At 50.6% G+C, this 23249-nt stretch overlaps 8 protein-coding genes and 1 non-coding gene across 9 annotated transcripts; 4 read left to right on the forward strand and 5 right to left on the reverse strand.

The window, feature by feature from the left end:
• Positions 1 to 5917: 5917 nt before the first annotated feature.
• SCP_1002710 (hypothetical protein) lies at positions 5918 to 6576 on the reverse strand (the record flags this gene model as incomplete). Its single annotated transcript, XM_027762137.1, has 3 exons — positions 5918 to 6130; positions 6193 to 6364; positions 6425 to 6576. 3 exons carry the CDS (start codon positions 6574 to 6576, stop codon positions 5918 to 5920), a joined length of 537 nt encoding a protein of 178 aa, XP_027617938.1.
• A 1406-nt stretch (positions 6577 to 7982) lies between these two features.
• SCP_1002720 (hypothetical protein) lies at positions 7983 to 8305 on the forward strand (the record flags this gene model as incomplete). The annotated part of the gene is made up of 2 exons (XM_027762138.1): positions 7983 to 8107; positions 8164 to 8305. 2 exons carry the CDS (start codon positions 7983 to 7985, stop codon positions 8303 to 8305), a joined length of 267 nt encoding a protein of 88 aa, XP_027617939.1.
• A 1494-nt stretch (positions 8306 to 9799) lies between these two features.
• On the forward strand, positions 9800 to 10662 carry SCP_1002730 (hypothetical protein; the record flags this gene model as incomplete). Its single annotated transcript, XM_027762139.1, has 3 exons — positions 9800 to 10190; positions 10238 to 10270; positions 10325 to 10662. The coding sequence occupies 3 exons, from the start codon at positions 9800 to 9802 to the stop codon at positions 10660 to 10662; spliced, it is 762 nt and encodes a 253-aa protein (XP_027617940.1).
• A 177-nt stretch (positions 10663 to 10839) lies between these two features.
• SCP_1002740 (hypothetical protein) lies at positions 10840 to 12206 on the reverse strand (the record flags this gene model as incomplete). Its single annotated transcript, XM_027762140.1, has 7 exons — positions 10840 to 11042; positions 11111 to 11166; positions 11233 to 11407; positions 11487 to 11599; positions 11655 to 11835; positions 11907 to 12105; positions 12162 to 12206. The coding sequence occupies 7 exons, from the start codon at positions 12204 to 12206 to the stop codon at positions 10840 to 10842; spliced, it is 972 nt and encodes a 323-aa protein (XP_027617941.1).
• A 486-nt stretch (positions 12207 to 12692) lies between these two features.
• On the reverse strand, positions 12693 to 15127 carry SCP_1002750 (Protein-glutamate O-methyltransferase; the record flags this gene model as incomplete). Its single annotated transcript, XM_027762141.1, has 18 exons — positions 12693 to 12732; positions 12791 to 12917; positions 12977 to 13029; positions 13083 to 13091; positions 13160 to 13170; positions 13224 to 13322; positions 13381 to 13615; positions 13665 to 13735; positions 13788 to 13798; positions 13856 to 14036; positions 14085 to 14097; positions 14150 to 14255; positions 14316 to 14425; positions 14484 to 14492; positions 14546 to 14656; positions 14711 to 14923; positions 14975 to 14980; positions 15081 to 15127. 18 exons carry the CDS (start codon positions 15125 to 15127, stop codon positions 12693 to 12695), a joined length of 1452 nt encoding a protein of 483 aa, XP_027617942.1.
• A 468-nt stretch (positions 15128 to 15595) lies between these two features.
• On the forward strand, positions 15596 to 16455 carry SCP_1002760 (hypothetical protein; the record flags this gene model as incomplete). Its single annotated transcript, XM_027762142.1, has 2 exons — positions 15596 to 16225; positions 16276 to 16455. The coding sequence occupies 2 exons, from the start codon at positions 15596 to 15598 to the stop codon at positions 16453 to 16455; spliced, it is 810 nt and encodes a 269-aa protein (XP_027617943.1).
• Positions 16456 to 17215: 760 nt separating this feature from the next.
• SCP_1002770 (hypothetical protein) lies at positions 17216 to 19363 on the reverse strand (the record flags this gene model as incomplete). The annotated part of the gene is made up of 3 exons (XM_027762143.1): positions 17216 to 17876; positions 17973 to 19049; positions 19116 to 19363. 3 exons carry the CDS (start codon positions 19361 to 19363, stop codon positions 17216 to 17218), a joined length of 1986 nt encoding a protein of 661 aa, XP_027617944.1.
• Positions 19364 to 20382: 1019 nt separating this feature from the next.
• SCP_1002780 (Protein dml1) lies at positions 20383 to 22513 on the forward strand (the record flags this gene model as incomplete). Its single annotated transcript, XM_027762144.1, has 11 exons — positions 20383 to 20535; positions 20589 to 20634; positions 20707 to 20788; positions 20840 to 21137; positions 21191 to 21250; positions 21303 to 21449; positions 21505 to 21639; positions 21692 to 21759; positions 21812 to 22001; positions 22056 to 22159; positions 22210 to 22513. The coding sequence occupies 11 exons, from the start codon at positions 20383 to 20385 to the stop codon at positions 22511 to 22513; spliced, it is 1587 nt and encodes a 528-aa protein (XP_027617945.1).
• A 135-nt stretch (positions 22514 to 22648) lies between these two features.
• On the reverse strand, positions 22649 to 22759 carry SCP_r1002790 (the record flags this gene model as incomplete). The annotated part of the gene is made up of 1 exon (XR_003546578.1): positions 22649 to 22759. It is a non-coding gene; the product is annotated as a 5S ribosomal RNA (ribosomal RNA).
• Between the last annotated feature and the right edge of the window lie 490 nt (positions 22760 to 23249).

A 23249-nucleotide genomic window follows, 5' to 3' on the forward strand; every position in this document is an offset into this window, starting at 1 on the left:
AGAACACCTGCCGATGTTGCTGGTATGCTTATAGTTGTTTTTATTGGTCCACATAAGTTTAAGCCTGAGTATGTAGGAAACATGTATCGTGTGCGAAAGTGTAAGATTTGGAGCTTCTTACTATAGCTTAAGAGTTATAACAAATTGTATAAACATATGACTTTTGATCTGTCTGCACTTGATATGTATCCTGAAGATGATGTGTTACCAGGTCTTAGTTCACGAATTGTCGAAGATTACAGAATGGATACTACACTTATATTTCAAGATGAAACGGCAGGCTTTTCAGAACATTCTGCAGAATTATTTGCCAAAAGCTGTCCTCCATCAAATGAACCACAACTTATGATGGAGAAAATAGGCATGTCAGATCCAGAAGGAGATAAACTTAGTGAGAGAAGCTTTACTGCTGCGGCAATAAGAAGTATAGTTAATCCAACTGCATCACAACCTGATCTTGTAGTTCATCATGGTATGCTGCCTGTCTCTGAATACAACAATCCTAACTTGTTTCCAGGTATGTTTCCAACACTATATCCATTTGGCATTGGTGAGTTTGAAGATCCTAGTAGGCCAAAGCCAATAGAGTTTGATACTCAGGCCAACTACTATCTTGATCTTGCAGACAAGGCATTTCGGTATCATCACATGTTTATGTTCATTGCACTTAATATATGGCAGCGTCGCTCTGCTCACTTACACACACACTTTGCAGTACAAAAGCCCTACTTTCAGACTATCGCTAGAAGATTAGTCACTCTTTCACCCTCCTTGCTTATGTCAGTTTCTAACCATCTTGAGAATGAAGGTAAATATGCAGATTTGACTGACCAGCAAAAAGGTGCATTAGACTTGCTAAAGCATGTGAACACTATTGGTGGACATATTCCTGGTTCTCAAGCCTCAAAAATTCAGGTCAGAAATGAGATATGTAGCTACTTTAGTTAGTTTGGCATGCCACACATTTACATGACCATAAATCCTTCGCCTGCACATAATCCAATTTTCCAAGTCATGTATGGTGACACTACTGTAGACTTGGCCAAACGATTTCCACTAGTTGTGCCTGCATATGAACATGCTTTGTGGCTGGCCAAAGGTCCAGTTGCAGCATGCAATTTCTTCTACTTTTGTATACACACTATATTTGAAGACCTCTTGGGCTGGGATTTTTCTAAGAGACGCTTCAAAAGGCAAGGTGGAATCTTAGGAAAGTTGCGTGCATTTTATGGTACACCTAAATGTACTGAGCATGGTACACTGCATGGTCACTTTGTATTATGGCTACTCGGAGGTCTGAATCCTTCTGATTTGCATGCGAGGTTGCATGACAGTCATGAGTTTAAATGCCGATTTTTCAGATACTGAGAGAGCATTATATTTCATCACTTGCCTAATATTGATATGCAAGTTGATCCAACATACAAACCTCGTATTGAACGACCACCACAACCACCTATTGTTGGTGAATCGACACTCAATATTCTGAATGAATGGGAGTCAGTGTTTCTTACTGAAATTAAAAAATGTGGAGAAGTCTTGCAGCATCATCAACACCGTAAAGTCTGTGAAAAGTATGGCAATAAAGGTAAATGCAGATTTTTATTTCCCCATGAGGTTGTTGAGAGCTCATATTTTGATCGTAACACTAACTCTGTCATTCTGATGTGTAAAGATGCAAATGTGAACTACTACAATCCATATATTCTGGTTTTTTGCAGACATAATCATGACATTAAATGTATTCTTTTTGATATAGCTGCGAAGGCTGCAATGTTTTATATTACAGACTATATTACTAAGGTTGACCTAAAAACCTATCAGATGCTATCATTGTTATCAAAGGCAGTAGCAAGTTTACCCAGTGGCAATGACCAATCCTTGCAATTGACTAGTTACAGTACAAAAATCTTACTAAATAGGTGCTTGGCTCAATTCTTGCATCAACAACAGATCCACTCTCAGCAAGCAGCCTGGTACATACATAAGAGAGGCAATAGTATTTCATCACATCCTACAAAGCCCTTGCTATCTATTTTGTTACTGCTTTATGTCAAAGAGCATTATTCATTTGCTATGCAAATTGAAGGTCAGAGTGGTGAGGATAATCATTCTGATGCTGATGACATAGAAGAGTGTACTATTAATATTAAAGTGAATAAAAATGGACAGCTACTCGAATGGAACCAAATTGAAAATGACATCTACAGACCAGACACTCTTTCTTACTTAAACTTCTATGACTTCTGCAGATACTTCACATTAGAGTCTAAAACAGCACAGCATAACCATCATACATCAGATGATCGACTAGGTGTACTTCCACATCTTTCTGTAAAGGAACAACATCCTCTTGCAGATACACATGTACTTGTTGAGCACTTCAGTTCAATGCATGTTGACTTTAATATGGAGCGTGTTCCACGTCCAATTGGTACACTGATCCCTCGCCGTGAAAATAGTGAAAGGTATGCAATATTTATGCTGGCACACTTTAAACCATTCAGTGATACAGTTCCAACAGTTCCACTTGTAGAGTACGGTGACACCTTTCAGCATACCTTCAGTGTATATGACTTTAGTGAGTTCAGCAAAACCAAGATGCACAACTGAGAGGCAGCGTATGAATGCGAAGATGCAAGAGACAGTGAACGGTTGTGCAAGCGAGTGATGCTGCTAGCAGAATCACGTCACTTGACAAAATCTATGTACTCATCTGTTACAGCAGACACAGATGATGATGTTGATGTTACATCACATAATAGATGAAGTGCAGTCAATGACTTTAAGATACAGCAGTTTGTCTCTTTACTCGAACAGTGCAATTGGCTCCATCACAACACTTATCACAAGATAGCTGCACTATCCACTGTTAAATATAATATAACCCACTTGCAGTTGCAGAAGTGGAAGTCAGCCCTACATGAGCAAGAGATGCAAGTAATGCAGAAAAGACGTAATGCTGGCAACATGAGCTCTCAGTTTACTCTTGAAAAAACTCCTGCATACACTGAGTATTACATGACACCTACAATACCAGAACAATTAACCACATGCACAGAAGCCTCAAATATGAGTGATACTATTGCATTAGTTGAACAGTCCTCAATGAAAGTTCTACAGTCTGTTCAGACATCCTACAGTTTAAATGCTAAGCAGGCATGTGCCTTTCAGATTTGTGCAAAACATTTTATTCAAAACTATGTAGTCAAATCAGACACTGTAATGGAACCACTGTACTTGTTACTCACCGGTCCCGGTGGCACAGGCAGGACGCATGTTGTCAAAGCCTTGAAAGAATTGATGACATACTTTGGCTGCTTATACCAAACTCATTTTCTTGCACCTACTGGCTCTGCTGCTGCCCTAATCAATGGAATAACAATTCACAAAGGACTTGGTTTGAAGATACAATCAAAGACAAAGGGTAAAGGCAACAGGCGACTGGGCGAAAGTGAACAGGACTATACAGTAACAATTAGTGTTCAAAATCGTACAGTATTGCGTGATGAATGGCAGCATGCTGAGTTTGTACTTATTGATGAAATCTCACTGGTTAGCTGTCAGTTACTCTCTGAGATAGATCATGCATTACGTTATGCCAAAGAAAAACCAGATGTATGGTTTGGAGGTATTAATATAATTTTTGCGGGAGATTTTTATCAATATCCTCCAGTAGGTGGCACACCGCTATACACACCTATATCAGCATATGCAAGACAGACATCAGATGAACTCAGCAAGAGGCTTGGTCGACTTGCATGGAAGCAAGTAAACGCAGTCATAGAGTTGACTGAGCAACAACGTATGAAAGATGATCCTGAGTATAGTGATGCAGTCAACAGATTGCGAACACGTGAATGCACAATGAGAGATGTTGACCTATTTAATACATGGGTAGTTAAGTCAGCGACCCATCTTGATGGCCTTCAAATAAAAGATGATGATGATGATCCTACAGTAATTGTCAATACCAACCTGCTACGACAAGTTATTAATACTGAAAAGGCACAGGCAAACTGTGATGCAGACAATGGTTTGAGCTTAATAATATGCATAGCGGTTGATAAGATTGATGGTCAGGTACCTGAGAAATCCACTTGTGATGCACTTCTGCAGCTCAATGTAACACCACTTACTTCTGAAGGTGCCCTCCCAGCATTCATTTCATTATATGTAGGCATGCCTGTGGTACTACGCAGTCGAAACATCTCCACAGAACTTGGAATCACCAATGGTGCTCAAGGCATAGTTAGGCACATCTCGATTAAACACTGTCCTGTTGGATACACATATGCAGATTGTGTTATAGTTGAGTTTCCTACAAGCAAGGTACATCTGCCTGACTTGCCTTCAGGCTATGTGCCTATTGCTCCAACAACATGGCAGTTTACAACTACACTTAGAGATGCCAATGGAGATACACAAAGGTACCAAGTTACCCGACTGCAACTCATCATACAACCTGCATTTGCGGTCACCAGCCACACGTTGCAAGGCAAAACACTGCCTAAAGTACTCAACAATATGACTGAGGGCGGCTTTGCAGCCTACATTGCTGCATCGAGAGCACACACACAAAATGGCTTATTTATCTCAGAGCTAGTAAAGTTGGAACAGCTAAACAAGCCTGTTTCTGCTGACCTATACCATGAGACACAGAAATTTAAAGTGCTTGAGCAAAATACTCTAATTCACTATGGCTTTAAAACAGGATCTCTCGTATCTTTGCCAAATCCTGAAAGTGAAGATGACATCTCCACAAAGTCATTTCATGTCAACTTTAGTGACAGTAGCTCACAGTCAAAAGGAACCAAACGGAAAGCCTCACAAATGGAAGAATCAGAGATTTTGCCATCAATGTCAATGCCACCTTCTGACTCATCACCATACGTGTACAACCACGGTTGCCAATGGTCATCCACAGACTACTCATGTGCATATGATGCCACATTTATGTCACTTTATCACAGCTACTCTCAACTGAGCTCTTCTTCGCATGCAATGTGGAAGAATCAGTCGGCTATTGCTAGTCTGTTAGTCAGTTGTTTTGAGAATTTGAGCCCAGACTCCAGTGCCGAGCAGTTTAACATGCAACATGATTTTTTCTGAGAGTTTCTTAGTAGACAATCACCTACAGAATATCCAAGATATGGTCCACTGTTTGCCTCTGCAGCAAGCATAATTGAATGTGCATTGAAAAACACCACTAACAATATAGTCACGACCATACAATGTCTTGCCTGTTATCAAACATGCCCACTCACACTACAAATTCCATCTGTTATTGTGTCCACCGGCATGCAGTCCTCTGCTGAAACTCAAACTATACAAACTTGGTTAAGTAAGACCATGACATCATCCATTCTGCATGCAAGAGGATTACTATGTCAATGTGACAGTGAAGTTCATCATAATATAAGCAACATTACACCACTGCCCATCTTATACTTTGAATATCCTTCACAGGAACATACAGTTGTCACTCCCATATTTCATCTGGAATTCAATATGCAGACCACCTACTCATTGGCAGCTGTAATATAGTTTGGATCTAGTCACTTTACAGCATGTCTCCTCCACTCTGACAACTCAGGATGGATATACGATGACCAACAGAATGACGGTGTCCCACAATATGAAAACAGAATGGATACCGATGACCTTACACCACTCCTTACGCTCGACGGACGCTGGGCGCACATCCTCGTGTGTACATCAAATGGTTCATTCAATTGAATCAATTGAATCAACAAAATATTGTATTATCGCCACCACGACACTATACCTATTTTACTGATTTCATTACCCGATCGACACCATCTTGATGCTCAGATGGTTCTTCCATTTGGATTTTTAAAAGACAGCCATACCATCAGTATCTTATATCATATGACTATATGTAACAGTACTGCAACTATCCCACTGGCTTCATTACCTGATCTACATCATCTGTCTTGTCCATTACTGTCAGTGAATTCAAGTGTTGTTCAGTACTGGTTAAAACAGAAGGCACAGACTGGAGGTAAGAGAACCATCTCTTCTTCAGAGCCTTACCTCCACCAGTGTTATCAGCTGCAGCAGCAATATGCATCGTCAACAACTGCTCTGACTTGCAGTCTGCAATCAGCTATAGCCGCCACTAGAAGTCATTTTCTGATAACAAACAAATGCGGGTGAATGCCAACTCACCTTCATCTTCAAGCGACTCATGATCATGACAGCATCAAGTCGTGTAAGAAACTTGCGACCCACGTTCGCCCCATTTGGACTCACATGCTCACGAAGCCGAAAGTTTACCAAAAGCTCAACGAGCTCACCAGCATGCACCATGTCAAGGTGTGACTGCACAGGAGTAGACCACCTACATAAACACAACATTACCTCAAGCAATGCGGACAGATGATTTCATATCATGACATACCTGTCGTCATACTCGCCCTTCAGCTCCATGCATGACACCACATTGTCTGATGTCCACGAGAGCCTCCCACCAGCAACTAGCTCTGCCAATGCACCATAAGGGTCAATAACCATGTTCAGATCAGCACTGTCAAACAATGGTGCTTCCACCATAGGTGTGAGCACACGTGTCTCTGCAACAAAACACGGCATGGCGCCAAGCCAGACATCATCGATTACAGATGTCATTCTACGGCGTGCATGCATTTCCATGAAACGTAAGATGTTTGATCAGGCAGTGATGGCTTGCCGGAATGCAGGACCTTCACCGGCAATCACGACGGTCTGCAGAGCGAGATTCAGATTTCCCCTCAGCAGCCTAGATACCAATCAATCACATCGGCAAGCAGCTTGTGAAGTGCACAAGTGACAAACCTGAATGAGTGCCTGAAAGGCGGGAGAAGACTCATCTGAGAAACAAACCCAGACACACGCAGTGTAACCTCCTCGCGTGAGCTTCGCCACACCAGGTACAAATACCCGCCGGAACTGACCTGAACATCGAATTAATGCTCGACCGTCTCGAACTGATCATACATCTCGAGCAGGAACTGCAATCCCTGTCCATCGGCACCCATGTCCGGATTTGGCGCCTTCGTACATGTCGTCCACTCATCGAATAATTTCACTGACCAAGATTCAGCCATCATCCAGTCCGATCACAAAAACAAAAACCCGATGCACCACAACGCGCATCCTGAAAGACCTTTGCCATCATGTCAGAACTCAGGTGAGCCTCCATATTCATTTCGATCGAAAGCAGCAAGATTTCTACTAAATGTTATACACCAGTGTCAATTGCCAGCAAGACACAATGAACGAGCAAGAACGAACACACCTGTGGAGGTAAGTAGCTGTCCGCAATGACCGACGCTTGCCCCCGCACGACAAACCCTTCGCGCATCAGATTCAAATCTCACCGTCGCGCCCAGCTCATTGTGGACATGCGCCACTGCTGCACGTCAAATTTGGTGCACCTTCACGACTGCTCTAGGCGACATCTCCACCACTGACACTGACAGTCGCTGACATTCTCTGCCACCATTACCAACTCGGCCGCAATGTGCGGCAATACCGACACCACACCTCGCCCGACCCAAACGCGCATCCCCACTGGATGCGCATTCGCGACCGCTCTCCGCACCACCTCAACCGCCGACGCCCACCACCACCTGCATTCTCGCCAATGCCACCACCACGCGGACCTCCTGTTCTAATGCTAATAGTGCACCGGGCCCACTGCAAAACACACGGCCCCGCTGCACACACCGCCACCTCGACCCTCTCCCTCACGCTTCACAACTACGCCTAGATCGACCACCACCCGGACCTCCCGTTCGAATGCCAAGGCCACACCTCGCCCCTTGCAAAGCACGCGCCTGCACTGCATATGCAATTTCCTCCACACTCTCACCCCCGTTTTGCGACCGCGCCCAGACAGCGAACACCGACGGACATGCCCCAACAGTCGCACTGCCAACCACTCCCACCTCACCCAATTTCCTCTCACAACCGCCACCATGGCCTCCGTCACTGATGCTCCTGCAACCACCACTGGCAGCAAATGCAAGACGAGGCATCCGTCGCCATCCACGCCAGTGCCTTCACCCGCAAAAAGGCAGAAGCCCGAAGATAGTGATGACATGTAAGTCTTCATACCCACTCACCGCCATATACCAGCCAACACACAGTTCTTCGCAGATTCTCACCAACAGCACACACCGACTCCACCACATCCGATACTCCCACAGACGATGCTCATGCCAGTCACCGACCCGACGAGACTCCCGGTAAGCCCTACCGCAACAAAGGAAAGCACGTCGAGAAAACCAGGACACCGTGAGTCACTGTTTGCCACCAGACAGACACTTCCGCTAACTGTACCATATATACAAGAACCGAAGTGCTCCAGTCGCTGTCGAAACTCAGGTACGCCCTTTGGCAATTATCCACTCATCAGGAAAACCCAACTTTCTCTTATGGACTTATTTAGACTTTTGGGTCTGAGAACCCTTATTTAAGGCCATAAGTGTTCAAATAAGTCGAATTTCAGACACTCAGGGAATATGCCTTAGGCCCTTTTTGTCCTTATGTCCTTAAATAAGGACCATAAGTCCATTTAAGTTATTTAAGTGGGGTTTTCCTGATGCTGTGACTCACACTGACACTTTCTTGCAGAGAAACGCTTGCCGTGACACGTGCCATGAACAATGTGTTTGTCCTCGTGCAACCCGTGTATCTCAAGAGGGCATTCCCTTCGAACATCACTGAGTATGTCCATTTGCCCTCGCTTTTTCTGCCATACTACTAATCAACCCCAAAGACATCTGGACCACGTCTCGATCGCCACCGCACATGACTATTGCACAAGCAGCAACAGACAGCGCAGCGGCGACGATAAAATTCTCTCCCAATGTACGACGACCAGCACGAGCGTACAAAATCTACTATGGAAAACTCCACTGGCAACCTCCAAGATGGGCGCCAGCTTGCCCACCTTCAACACTCTCCCACAAGGTGAGCACCCATCGAGGGTAAGGAAGTGAAAAGGGAAAAACCAAAACAAATGCAAAACCTCCCCTGAGTCATCCCAAACCCTCACCAACATCACAGCCTCATCCTTCCCATCCTCCAAAGAAACAGCAATGCAATGACGGAATAGTGTTGATAGATGCTGACCTATGAGTTTCCTCAAGTGCAGCCCATGCCTCTCGGGGGTTTTCCGAACCCAACACGAAAGCCATCTCTGGGAGACTGAGGTTCATCAAGATCTTCCAGTACACCTGCTCACACTTCTTCTTCTTCGCTGCCACTCCCTTCAGTCCTCTCACTACCAGCTCCTCCTCCTCAGGCCCAACAACCTCCTACAAATCTGCAGCGACCAGATGCGCCTTCATCAGGGCACTCCACTCGATGTAGTTGCCCTCAACAAGCTTGGGAATGTGCGAGTTATGTTCTGGCATGGTGACCACTGACGAAATCAATGTAGAATAGAATAGGAATATGAATGAATGGAAAATGATTGGATGGCTTGGTAGATGAGCGCACAAGCCAAAGGTAACTGCTGAAAATCGAGAGTGTAGGCCGAAATGCAGTTGCAAGCGTGACTACTGGTCGTTGCTAGTGGTTGATTCGAGGATGCACAGCAAGAGAATAAGCAGGGTGTGTGAGCAGTAGGAAGAAGCAAACACTAGGGTGTCAGAGCTTAGGGCTCATAACCTATTGCACAAGCAGCAACAGATGGCGCAGCGGCGACGATAAAATTCTCTCCCAACATACGACGACCAGTGCGAGCGTACAAAATCTACTACGGAAAACTCCGCCGGCAACCTCCGAGATGGGCGCCAGCTTGCCCACCTTCAACAATGACATCATCAATCTCGTGACTGCAGACCCCACAGCACTCCACTTTGTCACCATTGGAGCCTCCGACTACCTTCAGCTCAAGACAAGCACCCATCTCACGCTCTTCTCTGTCGTCGGCTCCGTTACTCACAGCGACCTGATCAGTCCGAGCGGTCGCAGCCGTCAACTCTGCGTTGCACCATCAGCACTCACCTGGCCATGTGCGGCTGCCGTCCTGGGTGCCATTCTTAACAGACGAACACTCGTCTTCCCGTCGTTCCATGCCGGCCTCTCCTTCTCGACAAGGTTGACCACCGGCACCTCAAACACTCCAACCAAGATCCGCGGCATGGCTCCCGCCACCCCGGTGAACGCACAATGCAGTACGTGACGTCTCGCACTACAAAATGTTCGCTAATGCACCCTGCAGGTCCACCCCCCGTGCTGCCGGCCGATCGAGATGGTAAGATCGCCCCCAACTTTCTTGCACATGCGCCCTAACTCACTCCCCCCGCAGTGCCGACTTTCGACGGGTGTAAGCCCTTCAAGTTCTCCATGCGCTCCATATCGATGCTTCCCAAAATCCACGACGATCTCTCCACAGAGTCTGCCGTCCTCCTGCTCTTCACTCTTGGGAAGTACATCAAGAGCCACCCTGAACTCGATGACGAAAACGCCGACACCACTATCTCCCTCAACATCCAATCCATTGTCCTTCTCGCCAATCCGGGATCGATGCCCCGCGGCTTCCTCGAGGACGAGCCCATGCCCCTCCTCGGAGTCTTCCGACCAAATTCCGAGCCTGACCAACACCACTCGGATGACAGCGACAACGATGATGCCTCGCTCATGTAGTTTTTCATTGCTGTAACTACCGTAAATGCCTGTACTTGTACTACATAACCACCAATCATACACCCTCACTCTTACAAAAACCGTGAGCACCCCGTCGGAGTCGGGGAATGGCGCTCGCGCCGCTACGATACGGTAGATTTGTCCTGCAAAAGACATTCAGCTACAGGAACCTGCCGCTCACGAGTCTTCTGTCTCCCACGACAGCTCAGCCTCGCCCTGTTCTGCCTCCGCCACTTGCTGCGCTTCTCCATCCAGCGCCTGAGGGAAGTTCGCACCTTCCGGGTGCACGCACGCTGCCTCCGCTACCAACAAACCGGCTGATGCTTCTGGGGAGTGCCTCAGGACACCCGTCATGCCGGAAACAACAGTCCTAGCACCAGCTTGGGATTTAATCCCAATCGGAATGAGTGTGATCGCAGACTGCAAGTGCCCACTGTGAAGGACTGACCTCGCCCGAACGTGCTAACGTTCGCCTCGCCGACGATGTCGAGCTCGCGGTCCGCCCTGTTCCCCCGAAGTTGCGTCAGCGCATATCCAAAGATCAAGGAAAGGGATGAATGGCGAGCTCACTTTATGCGCTCCGCATCCTTGATCGCGATCTCCTTCAGCACCTCCTTGTCGACCACCACGCCGTCGCCTTCGGGGTGCCGAGCCGCGGCCGCCTGCGCCTCTGCGGCGATAGAGCCTGGTGGCGGGCGGAAGCCCAATGCTCGGTGCTCGTGCGACATTAATGTTCGCGCTTCCACTGGCGGCAGGACGTCGTCAGTGGGAGGAACGCTTGCGCGATACCTGAGGGGGGGGGGGGGGGGGGGTTGTTGACGCACCTGCACTGATGGTGCTTAGGTTTACGCCCTCTGTGGCAGGGGTGTGTTTCTCCTCGACGCGTTTCCCGTCCGCGTCCGCCGTGGCCCCCTCAGTATTCATCTTGCGTTCCGCCCTAAAACACAAAGGGAGGTCAGCGGATGCGAGAACACCGCGCGAGATGGCCGTACAGGATGCGTTCAGCGTCCTTGCGCGCGAGCGCCTTGAGCCTGAGCGTATCCGGCGGAGCCGCATCAGGCCTGCCGTCGGGGTGCTTTGCCGCAGCGGCCTGCGCCTCGGCGGCAAGCGAGCCTTGAGGGGGGCGGAATCGGAGAATGCGGTGCTCTTCGGACATGATCTTGCGCGCTTCCGCTGTGTAGTCAACCCCACCTCTGAAGTGAATATTGACCCGACTGGTGAGTGCATTGTGAGTTTAGACGTACCTTTTCCGATAGCAGTGAGGTCTACTCCCTCGGCAAGGGCGACGGAGGCGCCGCTGCTACGCGGGGTAGAGGACACGGGTGCTGGTGGGGACGTTTTGCTCAACACGTCTGCCTCGATGAGTGGCACCTCAGGCGAGGTCCTTCCTTGCTGAGAGCCTGTACTGGACGTCGACATGCTCTGACCGCAATTTTTCAGAGGCTAAGCGAATACAAAAGTGAGTGTGCTGGCAGAGGCAGCGATGATGGTGAACGCACGGAGTAATGCGAAGAGGTGGAGTGGGATTTAGCGCGTATTGGCATATCCTGAAGAAGCACTGGTTGTCGGACCCCATTGTCCATGCAGCGGTGGCGGCCACCACCCCGGGTGGCGCGCCTCACTGGCAGACGTCATCGAAACCCCGCGTCTAGTCACACGTCAGGTGATCGTAGTCACCGCAACGAGACGCGTGAGTTCCGGAGCAATTAGTATTGTCATGCAGTTGATGGAGACGATGCCCCAAGTCCTGGTCGAAGCGACACATGCACTGTACGAAGTTTTATGATGCATAGCTGCTGTCATTTATTGGGTTTCAGTTTCAACTCCAAACTGATGAAATATTGACAAGTAAAATGAAATGTCCGACTGTCGATAGGCGAACGCTGAAGACCCCCACTTTCAGCGCCAGCTCTGACTACTGACAGGCAGAATAGGTGACTACATCAACACAGCATAAGCACATTGTCCTCTTCTCTAATGATACACTCATACTACACGCGAACTCACAACGTGAATCGTATCACATCACATCACTCTCTAGTCTTGGGCAGGAACAGCACCAGCGCATACCTGTCCATCCAAAACAATTCACCGGACGGTCTCAACGTCGGAGAACCAGGCAACTTACTTTCCGTTGAATCGCCACCTCTCGCCGCTGGCGTCCAGACGTGCGGCAACCTCGTCATCGACGGCAACCACCACGTCTGCCTTGTTTGTGCGCAGAGTGAGGATTGGGAACGCTCCCGCCAAGGGACCTGATACGCCAACGTCAAGACATCACATAGCAATCAGGGAAAGTCGGAGACCGACATACCGACAGCTGTTTCAAATGGCGTTGACGCCGGCCACTGTACGTCCCCCGTTAACCTGTCAATGCGGTAGGCGTGGGATTGGAGGATGAATCGTTCAGTATCACGTACTTGCGGAAACTACACCACGCCGCCACAGTTAGCGACTCAACATCAAGAACTGCGGATTGTTCAAGACGTCCACTCACTTCAGATCGCCCTGAAACGCTTGTCAACACCGTAGAGTCACGCAAGGCAAAACACGCATCGTACCTTGAAAATAACCAGCCCGCTGTGCTTCAACCCCTCAAACACTTCAGGCGCGAGTTCTTGCATGTTCCAATACGGCCATGGCGACGTCCAAAAGTCGGCCTGCAGCAGTATGCTCGCACATTCAACCTTCTATTTGAATGTTGGGGGAAAAACGCACCTTAACGTTTGATGCACCCAGAGGTGTCTCCCGCAGCACTGCGAGCTCGAAGACTCCCGAGTCCAGATAGGCCGCCCACCGCTCGACCATCTCACGTAGGTGTGCGCGAGCGTCGGACAAACCGGAGGGCGCCGCGTTGGATGGGGGGAAGAATGTCGGCGAGAGGAGAGACGTAATCGTGGACGCGAAATCCGGCGGGGTGACGTCGGAGACGAACCAGGGGATGAGCTTCGGGCTGGACATGCAGCGCGTCAGTCAGGTCCTCCGGGAGAAAATGGGCTTACTGGAAAACCACTTTGGAGACGTAGGGCGTGTATGTCACGAGGAAGTCAGCGAAGACGAAGTCTGTGAAAAGCTGGAATATCAATGTCAGAAAACATGTACCTCCGCGAGTAAAGGAGGCCCACCTCGAATCCGGCTTGACGGCCATGAACAATAGTAAGGGACAGAACTGGCGCTCAAATGTGGAACTCACCGTTGTCCAAAATGAAGTCGACTCGTGTACCCGCGTTCTTCCCGAGACTCGTGAGATGCTCCCACACTTTGTCCTGGTCATCCTTCAAAATAAATTCCTTACGTGCCGCTTGGGCGTCGCGCCCGACCGACTGCAGGTGCTGTATATCCTCATGTGTGATATGTGTGAGCATGGAAAGGTCCTATAAAACGGAGTGAGTAGTGTGCCAGTGTTCAAATCAGATGCGTACCGTTGCGTTGCCCCTGAAAAATCTGGGCATGAGCGAGCGACCGTGAAACTACGAGCATAGCTCACCAGAGGCACATCTGGATCATCTCTTTAAATAAGATATTAAGGTTCGCCGGGTCGGCGTCGAGCGTGTCCTTGTCGCGTTCGAACTCGTGCATTGTCGTCGCGAGCTCTGAGAAACCAGCCCGTCATCACGTACTTCCATTCTTGCGAGAAAGGGTTGCATGCGCACGGAATATTGCCCTGGAACTCGCTCTGAACGTGTCCTGCTTTGAAGCGAGGAACGGGTCGTGCGCACGCCAGTACGTCGTCTGCACGAAGTAAGAGCGCATGAGCCGGTATCTGCGCAGCGTCCGAGTTTCAACGGCTCTTCATCAAAACATAAGAGCGGGACACCAACAAGTAGCATCTGCGCGAGCTTCAGAACCGCAAGTTGCTCACTGTCGCGACGGGGGGACGTACTCTGCGTAGAGCCATGGAACGGTGAACCAGGTGCCCTTGCCCTCCCCTGCGAGGCGTGCAAGTTCAGTGTTGTAAGTGTCCACTAGGGCCTCGCCGTCGTCGGGAATGGGTCTGCACGTCGCGACCACTCAGCCTACTGGAAGCTCCGAGGATCCCCGGACTCACTCGAGAGCGCGATCCCGGGCCATCTCATACTTGAGCTTGCCGATGCGCTCGATGATGGTCTTCCCCTCCGCTATCTGCGCCTCCACGCGTGCAACGTCTGCAGCAGGCACGTCGCCAGCGGTGAGCGCGATGCTCAGGTCGTGATCGTGGAGGTAGATATTGTCGATTACGTTCGTGAGGATGATCGGCCATCGTTTGAGCACCGTCTCATATCTGTCCTGCGGTGAATGGGAGAAATTCACTCGGAGAGCGGTAAGCACTTACGCGAAGCTGTGTGATTTTGCGATGCATAGGAAGGATCAGACATGATCGAGTTATTGGCTAGGATGTCGTGCCTCTGCTATACGTCCAGCTAGAGTGGATCGCTCACCTATTCTTGTCTGTGGGATCGTAAGGTGGATATGGTGCTTGATACATGGTCGTGAAGAGGAACTTCGCCGCATGCGGAGCGCAGGTTTGACGCTCCTTACTTTAACTTCGAGTTTACAAGATACTTACACCTTCAAGCAGCTTCCTCTATCCGCCGCACTATCAGCTGGTCGTGGAAGACAAAACGAAGGGAACTTGGGTCACAACTCGCGCCGCCGTCTGTCCGAAGTACTTCGACCCGCTTTGAAGATCTGAGATCCATCGAATTGTCGTAGTAAGTACGCACTCCGCTTCTCCGTGCGCATCACAGCTGCAGGACACCCGTGTCTGTGTAGAAGTGCTGCTCCAGGTTATAGTGGCTCGTAAGCATGTACAACCAGTATCATGTCTATTTGGAATCACCTCCCGAGCTCACGATCATGCTTGCAATTTGAATTATTGCAATCCGTGCACTAGAAAAGCTGCGTCTGACATATAAGCACAGGAGCGGCTCGTCTCAAAATTCAAGGATACGCCATGTCCGGGGCTTCCCCTCTCTACTCGTCGTTCTCCGACACGGATGTCTCCCCTGCCGATGTCGTATTCATTGACAATATCCAGCTCTCCGCCAACATAGGGCCTGACTGGTGGGGGCGTATCCGCGAGCAGCCCGTGTCCCTCAGCGTGTACGTCCATCTACGCCCGTCCTATCTCGACCGTGCAGGCGCCTCGGACAATGTTCGCGACTCAGTCCACTACGGGAAGCTTTGCAAGGCGCTCTCAGTACTTTCCAAACCAGCCATGGGCCAGTATTTCAGCGCGGATGGCCACTGGTTCGGCGTGCACGGCCTTGCCCGCGCCGCGTCGAACGTCACTTTCCAGTTCGCGGGTGATGCGGCGGAGCGCGTGCACATCGTCATAGTCTCCGCGAAACTCATCCCCCTCACGGGCGAGTTCGTGTTCGAGATGTCGTCCCCGCCCAGTGGCTCCTCGCTCGACAGCCGCGTCCGCGTGTCATTGCGCGACCTCGTCCTCCCCGCGATCATTGGCGTCAACCCGCCTGAGCGAGAGGCGAAGCAACGCATCGTGACCAGCATCACCGTGCGCGAGAACCCTTTCCACCCTACTCCCGTCGACTATCCCGCAATTGTCTCGGCGGTCTCCAAGGTGCGCCGGCGCTCGCACGTCTCAGCGTCCATACTCATTTCCCTGCACAGCACATCGAGGCATCGGCATATCAGACGCTCGAGAAGTTCGTGTTGGATGTCGTCCGCCTCGTGTGCCTCTCGTCGGACGCCATCGAGGGCGTCACTGTGCAGGCGAAGAAGCCCAGTGCGCTGTCGTTCGCGGACGCTGCGGGTGTGCAGATCAGTCGCGAGAGGAGCGCGTTTGTTTGAATTAACGGTCTAAAGTTGTTCCATCCCTTTATCAATCTTGGACCTAGCTCACGGTATGCACAAGATACCAACACATGTAAAGGCAATTTCGTCGAGGATGCGCATCCCAACACTGACAAAAAGTTATGCTTGAACGGGCGTGCGAGGACGAATGCTCATGTATGGTCCCGAAAGCCACACAACAGTCATGGTCTTGGGGAGATCACGTATGAATGATTAACACTACGTTGTCATATCTATACTGTCTTACAAGTGCAAAACTGCCCCGCCTTGGACCAAGCTAGGTGGCCGCGAGACATATATATCAGAACAATAATGACTATATAATTTGTTTACATGTATGTCTATCTACGTGAGTATGTGTATGTACGAATGTAGCAACAATGCGACCGACAGGACAGCAAGTTGTATGGTACGTATAGGATATGATATGCCAAGATACGATCCAAAACGTTAGCGGACGCGGGACTCGAAAGACGGTAACGAATGCGAGAGTAGTAAGTACGTAGTATGTATGAGTGGATGGCGATCTAGCAGTGGACGACAGAATGGGGACAGACAGACAGACAGACAGCGGGAGACAGGACAGTGAGAGGATAGAGAACGACTAGGATGGTATAGGATATGCACAACGAAGCCTGTCGCAGGGGTAGTTACTGAGCCCGAGGGGCGACATCTGGCGTAATAAGAGAAGATATGATAGGAGAAGAGGGAACGAACGACGATAGATCATAGCAATACCGGATTTCGCGCCACACAATTATGGATATAACATTTTACCCTCGTGTACGAATTGAACCGCGTCAAACGTCGCATTCGGCGGGATACACATACGACCTGGATCGATCGCGCGTGTCTCACAGAACGAGGGCGCACCATCCTGACCCTCATCCGGGCTATCGTACATGCTGGGCTCATCGACGGTGCCTACACCAAAGCGGTACCCATAAAGGCTGTAGAGATTACCTTGAAGGAACGAATGTGATTGCGATGGATGATTGTGTTCTTGCGGGGCCTGGACGTCGTATTCACTTTGGTGATCAGTGTCGTACGCAGCATACGCGAGCTTTGGGGTGGCAGCGGAGACATCAGCATTGGGCGGGATGTCGTACGCACCGTACGGTGAGTTGGGCTTCCCAACCACATGAGGAAACGTATACTGCTGCGGGAAAGACATGGGCACGTCGCGCACGGAGCACCGTTCGTGCCCGGTGTGTTCTTCCGGAGAATGGAGTGCGTGTGCGAGTGAACTGCTGTGCCGCTGCAGCAGAGCACTGTCTGAACCGGTTGGAGAGGGTTCGATCAGATGAAGCTGACTGCCTCCAGCGATAGTCGATACGGAAGAGTTAGGCTGGGCATTATGGGCGTGGGAGGTGTTAATGGCAAGGTCAGCGAAGCGCTCCACGACATGGGTTGACGCACTACGAAGAGTAGAATTAGTAGAGTGGATAAAAGGCGAGGATGAGAATGTTATACAGCGAGTCGTGAATGCAGACAAAAACACGTAAGACACTTACACATCGGCCTTCCGCCCGCTCTCATTCCTAGCAATGCTTGCACTGCCCTTGCGGCTCCCCGCGCCACTCGAATAGAAAGCAGACGATAAGCTCGACTCACTCTCGGCCACACTCGCAATACTGCCAAAGCGGGCAGTCGACCCGCTCGGATGCGCAAAGTCATACGGATATCCCGCTGCAGGAGGGTGCCGTACACCGTACTTATATGCATAGTACTCGTACTCCTCATGCGACTCATCCTTGCCCGACTCCAGGGCGTACGGTAAGATGAGTGGCTGTGGAGCGAATGCAGGTAGTGGCGGCTGCTCTCCCGCGTAAGGTGCGCCAAAAGAGAAATCAGGTGCAGGGAGAGGACCGGGGGGAGGAGCATAGACCTCGCGTATCGACAGCGTATACGGGGGCTCGGTCACACCACCATCGTCGAATGAACAGTGCCGCGCGAACTGCACCCCGTCGTCGCCGTCTAGCTCCGTGTTGCGTCGCATAACCATCTCTGCGTTCGGAGACCCGGAGCGCCGTTCCATGTGTGTGAACATATGCAGATCCGCTGAGAGTCGGCGGGCCTGGTTAAACGTGCGGAGCTCAGTGCAAGCGAAGCTGTGCATGTTGCCGTGGTCATATCCGTATGTCGAACGGGAATAATGCGAGTATGAGGTGGACGCAGCGTCAGTCGAGCGGGGAGGGGATGCGTAGTAATCACTGACAGGAACACTGCTGTGGAAGTTAGGGAGGGACGGCCGGCGGTGCGCCTCGCTGTATGAGATGTGCATGGGGGTTGAGTGCCTCGGGGGGCTCGTGAGAGGATATGCTGAGGTGGACATGCGAGACGGACCAGGAATTGGGTTGGACGGCGAGTCCACAGGTGAAGACGTACATGTTGTGGAAGGCTGCTGCTCAGAGGAGTAGGTTAAATATGCAGGTGAGATTGAGTTGGGCTGCTCGAGTGTATCTGAGTCCCAGAATAATTTGCCGTCGGGAGTCCCGGGATATGAGGGATTGTCAGTGTCTTGCGGGCTGGGCACGGGCGTACAGCACTTGGATTCCATCAACCGTTGCTGCCTTTTTGTCTTCGCACGCCTACCCGTATATAATAAGTTCAACGCAGTCCCACTGGTCTCAGCTGAGGTAAACTATACAACACACCTATTTTGAAACCAAATCCTTACTGTGTGTATCTCCATATTCAACTCCTTCGCTAGCGTTGTGAGGATCGTCGAGTGTGGCGTCGGGTTCTGGTCATACACGGCTTCCAGTCGCCGTTTTTCCCTCTTAGTTGTATGTCGGCGGCTCTTCGGCTCTCCGGGCTGGTAGGCACGGAACATGATCGTCTTGGCCGCAGGATGTGAGGAACGCGAGGTCTGTTTCCGCGGATGGGGGACCGCGGCGTGCATTGACCCTGCTGATGCTTGGCTTTAGTGGCTGAAACCAAATTCGACGAGAAACTCGTTTCAATGAGCATCCGGGCCACGAAGCTGTGCACGCAGGGAGGAGGCCAGAATTGGTCCTATCCGCACACGCCAGTAGGTGCGACGCGGACAGGCGGCGCGCGTTATGCTCGTGGAAGATAGGGGGGCCTTGTGTAACGACAGCCTCTGTGGAATGGAGTGAGAAAAGCGTCGACGGTGTTCACGATCAACGCAGACTGGAATAAGACATCCGGTTCAACGCGAAAGCCTCTCCGGGGCAGACCGCCGGAGACGACGCATGACCAGTCGAGTACGTACGGGTTGACAATAGATGTGCGCAACAACCGCACACTTTGATAGACATATTCGGGAAGCACAACAACTAAGCGAAGTTCAGTGCAGCGTGCCAGTACGCCTACTTCACGGCTCGTCTACGCTGGAAACAGTTGAAGGACGGAAGCTCACTTTCTTCGGACCCGAAAGGAATGGATGGACACCACGACAAGAAAAGAAGAAAAGTCGTGAAACGGCTGAACAAGCTTAAGCTCACTCCGAGTCTACGGAGTGGGGTTGCCGCGGAAGTATCCAGGAACGGAAACTCGAACTTTGCAGACGTGCGTTCCCGCATAAACGTAACATTGATCATCAGAGTCGACGCAGATAAAACGAGATAAACGCCGTCAATGCCATACTGCATCGGCACTAGTGACCACCCAGAGATCATGCACGCGTTGTATGCAATGAAAAGAGAGTAGCGGCAGAGCGAACCGGACACTGCACCGGCAGAACCCACGAGTGCGATCATCTTCCGGTGGCAAAGCTTCTGTACAACCTTTGATATCATGGCATAGACCAGATGATCGCCTCTTCGAAACACAGCGGCGATTGACATTACCCATACGCCATCCCGAGAACATCGGGGAGACACACGTGACCGCACCAGGTTCCCTTGCACAGTGCTTGACTAAGTTGACTTCAATTTCTGCTTAACAACGACTTAAACGATGAAGGAGGTCCTCTACGTCCAAGCCGGGTCGTTCGCCAACTACATCGGCACCCACTTCTGGAACACGCAGGAGAGCTACTTCACCTACGGGCTGGATAAGGACTCGGATGTGGACCACGACGTGTCATTCCGGGAGGGTGTGACGTTGCAGGTGCTCGAGTCTTATCTCTGAGGATAAACGATAGTGCTAATGCTGCGATGCAGGGAGAGGCTACGTTCTGTCCACGGCTGCTGCTGTTCGATCGCAAAGGTGCGCCCAGTACATCCGTATAACTACGCGCGAAGTAGTAAACACAACATATACGAAATCTCACGCGTGTAGCGAATTTTGGCAATGTCTCGGCTACGAGCGGACTATATGGATACGACGAGGATGAGACGGACGACGCCCCAGCGCCCCTCTGGTACGCACATTGTCACCCATCCGACCTTCCCGCCTCATGCTCGTCTAACAGGAGCAGCACCGTCGCGGAATACCGCCAAACCCGTATTCCACCAAGCACATATCACGCGCAGCTGGACGCCGAAGCTGCAGATGCGGGAGAGCAGGCGGCAAACAGGAGGGAAAACGAGGCACAGAAGCATGAACCCCAGCCACCCAGAGTCGTCCCATCGGACGTGCGCTACTGGTCGGATTATAGCCGCGTGTTCTTCCATCCACGCACGATACAGAAGCTGCCAGACCGTGCGGAGTGGGAGGATGCCGAAGGAGACTGGGGGGCATCGCGGGAGGCGTTTGGAAGGTACGATGCGGTAAGTCCATCCGTAAACCGTCGGGAACGTATCGTATGATTGAGCTACTGCAGGATACAGACGTCATGGAGGAGGCCTTCCGGCCATTTGTCGAAGAGTGTGATACGGTTCAGGTGTGCTTTCCTTTTTTTGCGTGAGGAGACTGTGCTCAACATGCTTGCGTAGGGGATACAAGTGATGCACGATACCGCTACATTTGGCGGGTTTACGGACTCGCTTCTGACAGTCATCCGTGATGATTTCCCAAAGCTGCCCTGTCTGGCGTTCCCACTGCTCTCGGGCGCGACCCCAGGATCTTTCGATGTAGAGGACGTACGCCATTCTCTCCTTGGACGCCGTTTCAATGCTTGATGATGCTTGTACGCAGGCACTGAGCTTTCGACGGGCGATCAACGACGCGCTCTGCCTACGGAGTTTGGACAGCCTCTCTACGCTGACCGTGCCGATCCAGTCCCCATCGACATGGGCGCCGGGGGACTGGCTGGGCGGCATCAACTTGAACGCAAGTGCGATGCTTCGCCTCCTCTCGACGCAGCCGACCTTCCTTGTCACAGCGCACTAGCTTGTATCACACGTCCGCGATTGTGTCTGCGCATATTGAGAGCGCAACTCTGCCCGTTAGGTATGTTGCTCCCGTTCAGCTGACGATGACCTGGAGTGCTCATGGGATGCAGGTTGAAAGGGAGCATGGACGACCTTTCCAGCATGTGTGAGCGGTTCAGCTTGGGCGGGGGCGTCCGCTTTGCCCACCTTTCTGGCGTGTTTCCGTTTTCATCATCGCTTGTCCCAACTCGGGACTTTGACATCAGGACTTATGACTTTTCTGTGAGCCCTTCGAATGGTACCGGTACTCTGGATAAATATGTGCGTCTGTCTTGCGATGCTTGTAGCTGGATGAACTTATGTCAGGCTGCTCAGGATCCGACGGAATTCACGAAAATCTATGTCTCGAGAGGCTTCTCGGGTATCGAGAGAAGACAGTTCGATCAGTGGGCGGAACAGCGGCGGCCAGTACCCTACAGGTACTTATATCTTGAACTTTTACTCGAGCAGATAACTGAGTTTCTGTCAGCATTCACTCCCCCGCCTACCCGCTCCCCAGCTCCTTCCCCCGCTTCTTCACCCCTCCACCGCCCACACCGCCGCCCTCGATGCGCACTCTCGCTGCGCTGAGCAGTACTACACGTACGGCGCATCTCTTTGCCAGCCACGCGGCGCTCGTCACGCTTGGCGCGGCACGGCACGCGGACGTGCTGGCGGGCATGGGCCTGGAGTTGGACGAGGTGCGTGAGCTGCGGGACGCGCTGTGGGTGCTTTGTGATGCGTGCGCGGGCGGAGAGGAAAGGGATGTGGAGATGGGGGAGGATGAGGAGTAAGTAATACGGCCTCGTCTAATTGGTGTAAATCTAGCATGTGCAGTGAGTTTCGAGCACAGTGTACTACGGACTGCGGTTGTGTTTATGTACTGTATGGTGAACACAATAACAGTTCAGGCAAAAACTGAAGCAAACCACAGCACCCAGGATTCCCGCGTGGTCCCCCACCGTGGTACTAACTGGGCGGCACTCCGGTTAACTGCGCAGATCAGACGGGATGCGGTGCTTTCGAAGTCCTATGGCCGTGGATATCTTCTGCGGAGGAAGAATGATTATAAAAAGGTGGAGGGAGAACTTTGAATTCACGCTTGGTTCAAAATCAGTGCACAGTGATACTTTCGTCGACCTCACATAATATATAACTTCTGAAAGTCAGAGATAAATATTGTAAATATTTGTGATCGCGCAGAAAAAGACATGCAGACGTCCGTAGTCACTAGTTTTTTCACCGTCCCGTCGACGCTCTGAATGTGAATATTTCCTTATATGGCAGGTAACCTTCCCCTTTTGAACTGCCCCACGGCGTGGATTTCATACACATACGTCATCCCTCTTTGACTGTCGCCACCTAAATATCTGATACATTTCAATCTGAGCCAAAGTCGGGAAAGTAATTGGTATAAGTATAAGGTCCTCGATCTGTTTTTGCTGACCCTTCGCACTTTCGTGCCAACTTTCACCTCTTTCCTGCGCTGGCAAGTCGTCTTAAGGTCTGTTACCTCTAAGAGCATAATAA

Source organism: Sparassis crispa, assembly GCF_003851025.1.
Source record: "Sparassis crispa DNA, contig_000009F, whole genome shotgun sequence".
NCBI lineage: Eukaryota > Fungi > Basidiomycota > Agaricomycetes > Polyporales > Sparassidaceae > Sparassis > Sparassis crispa.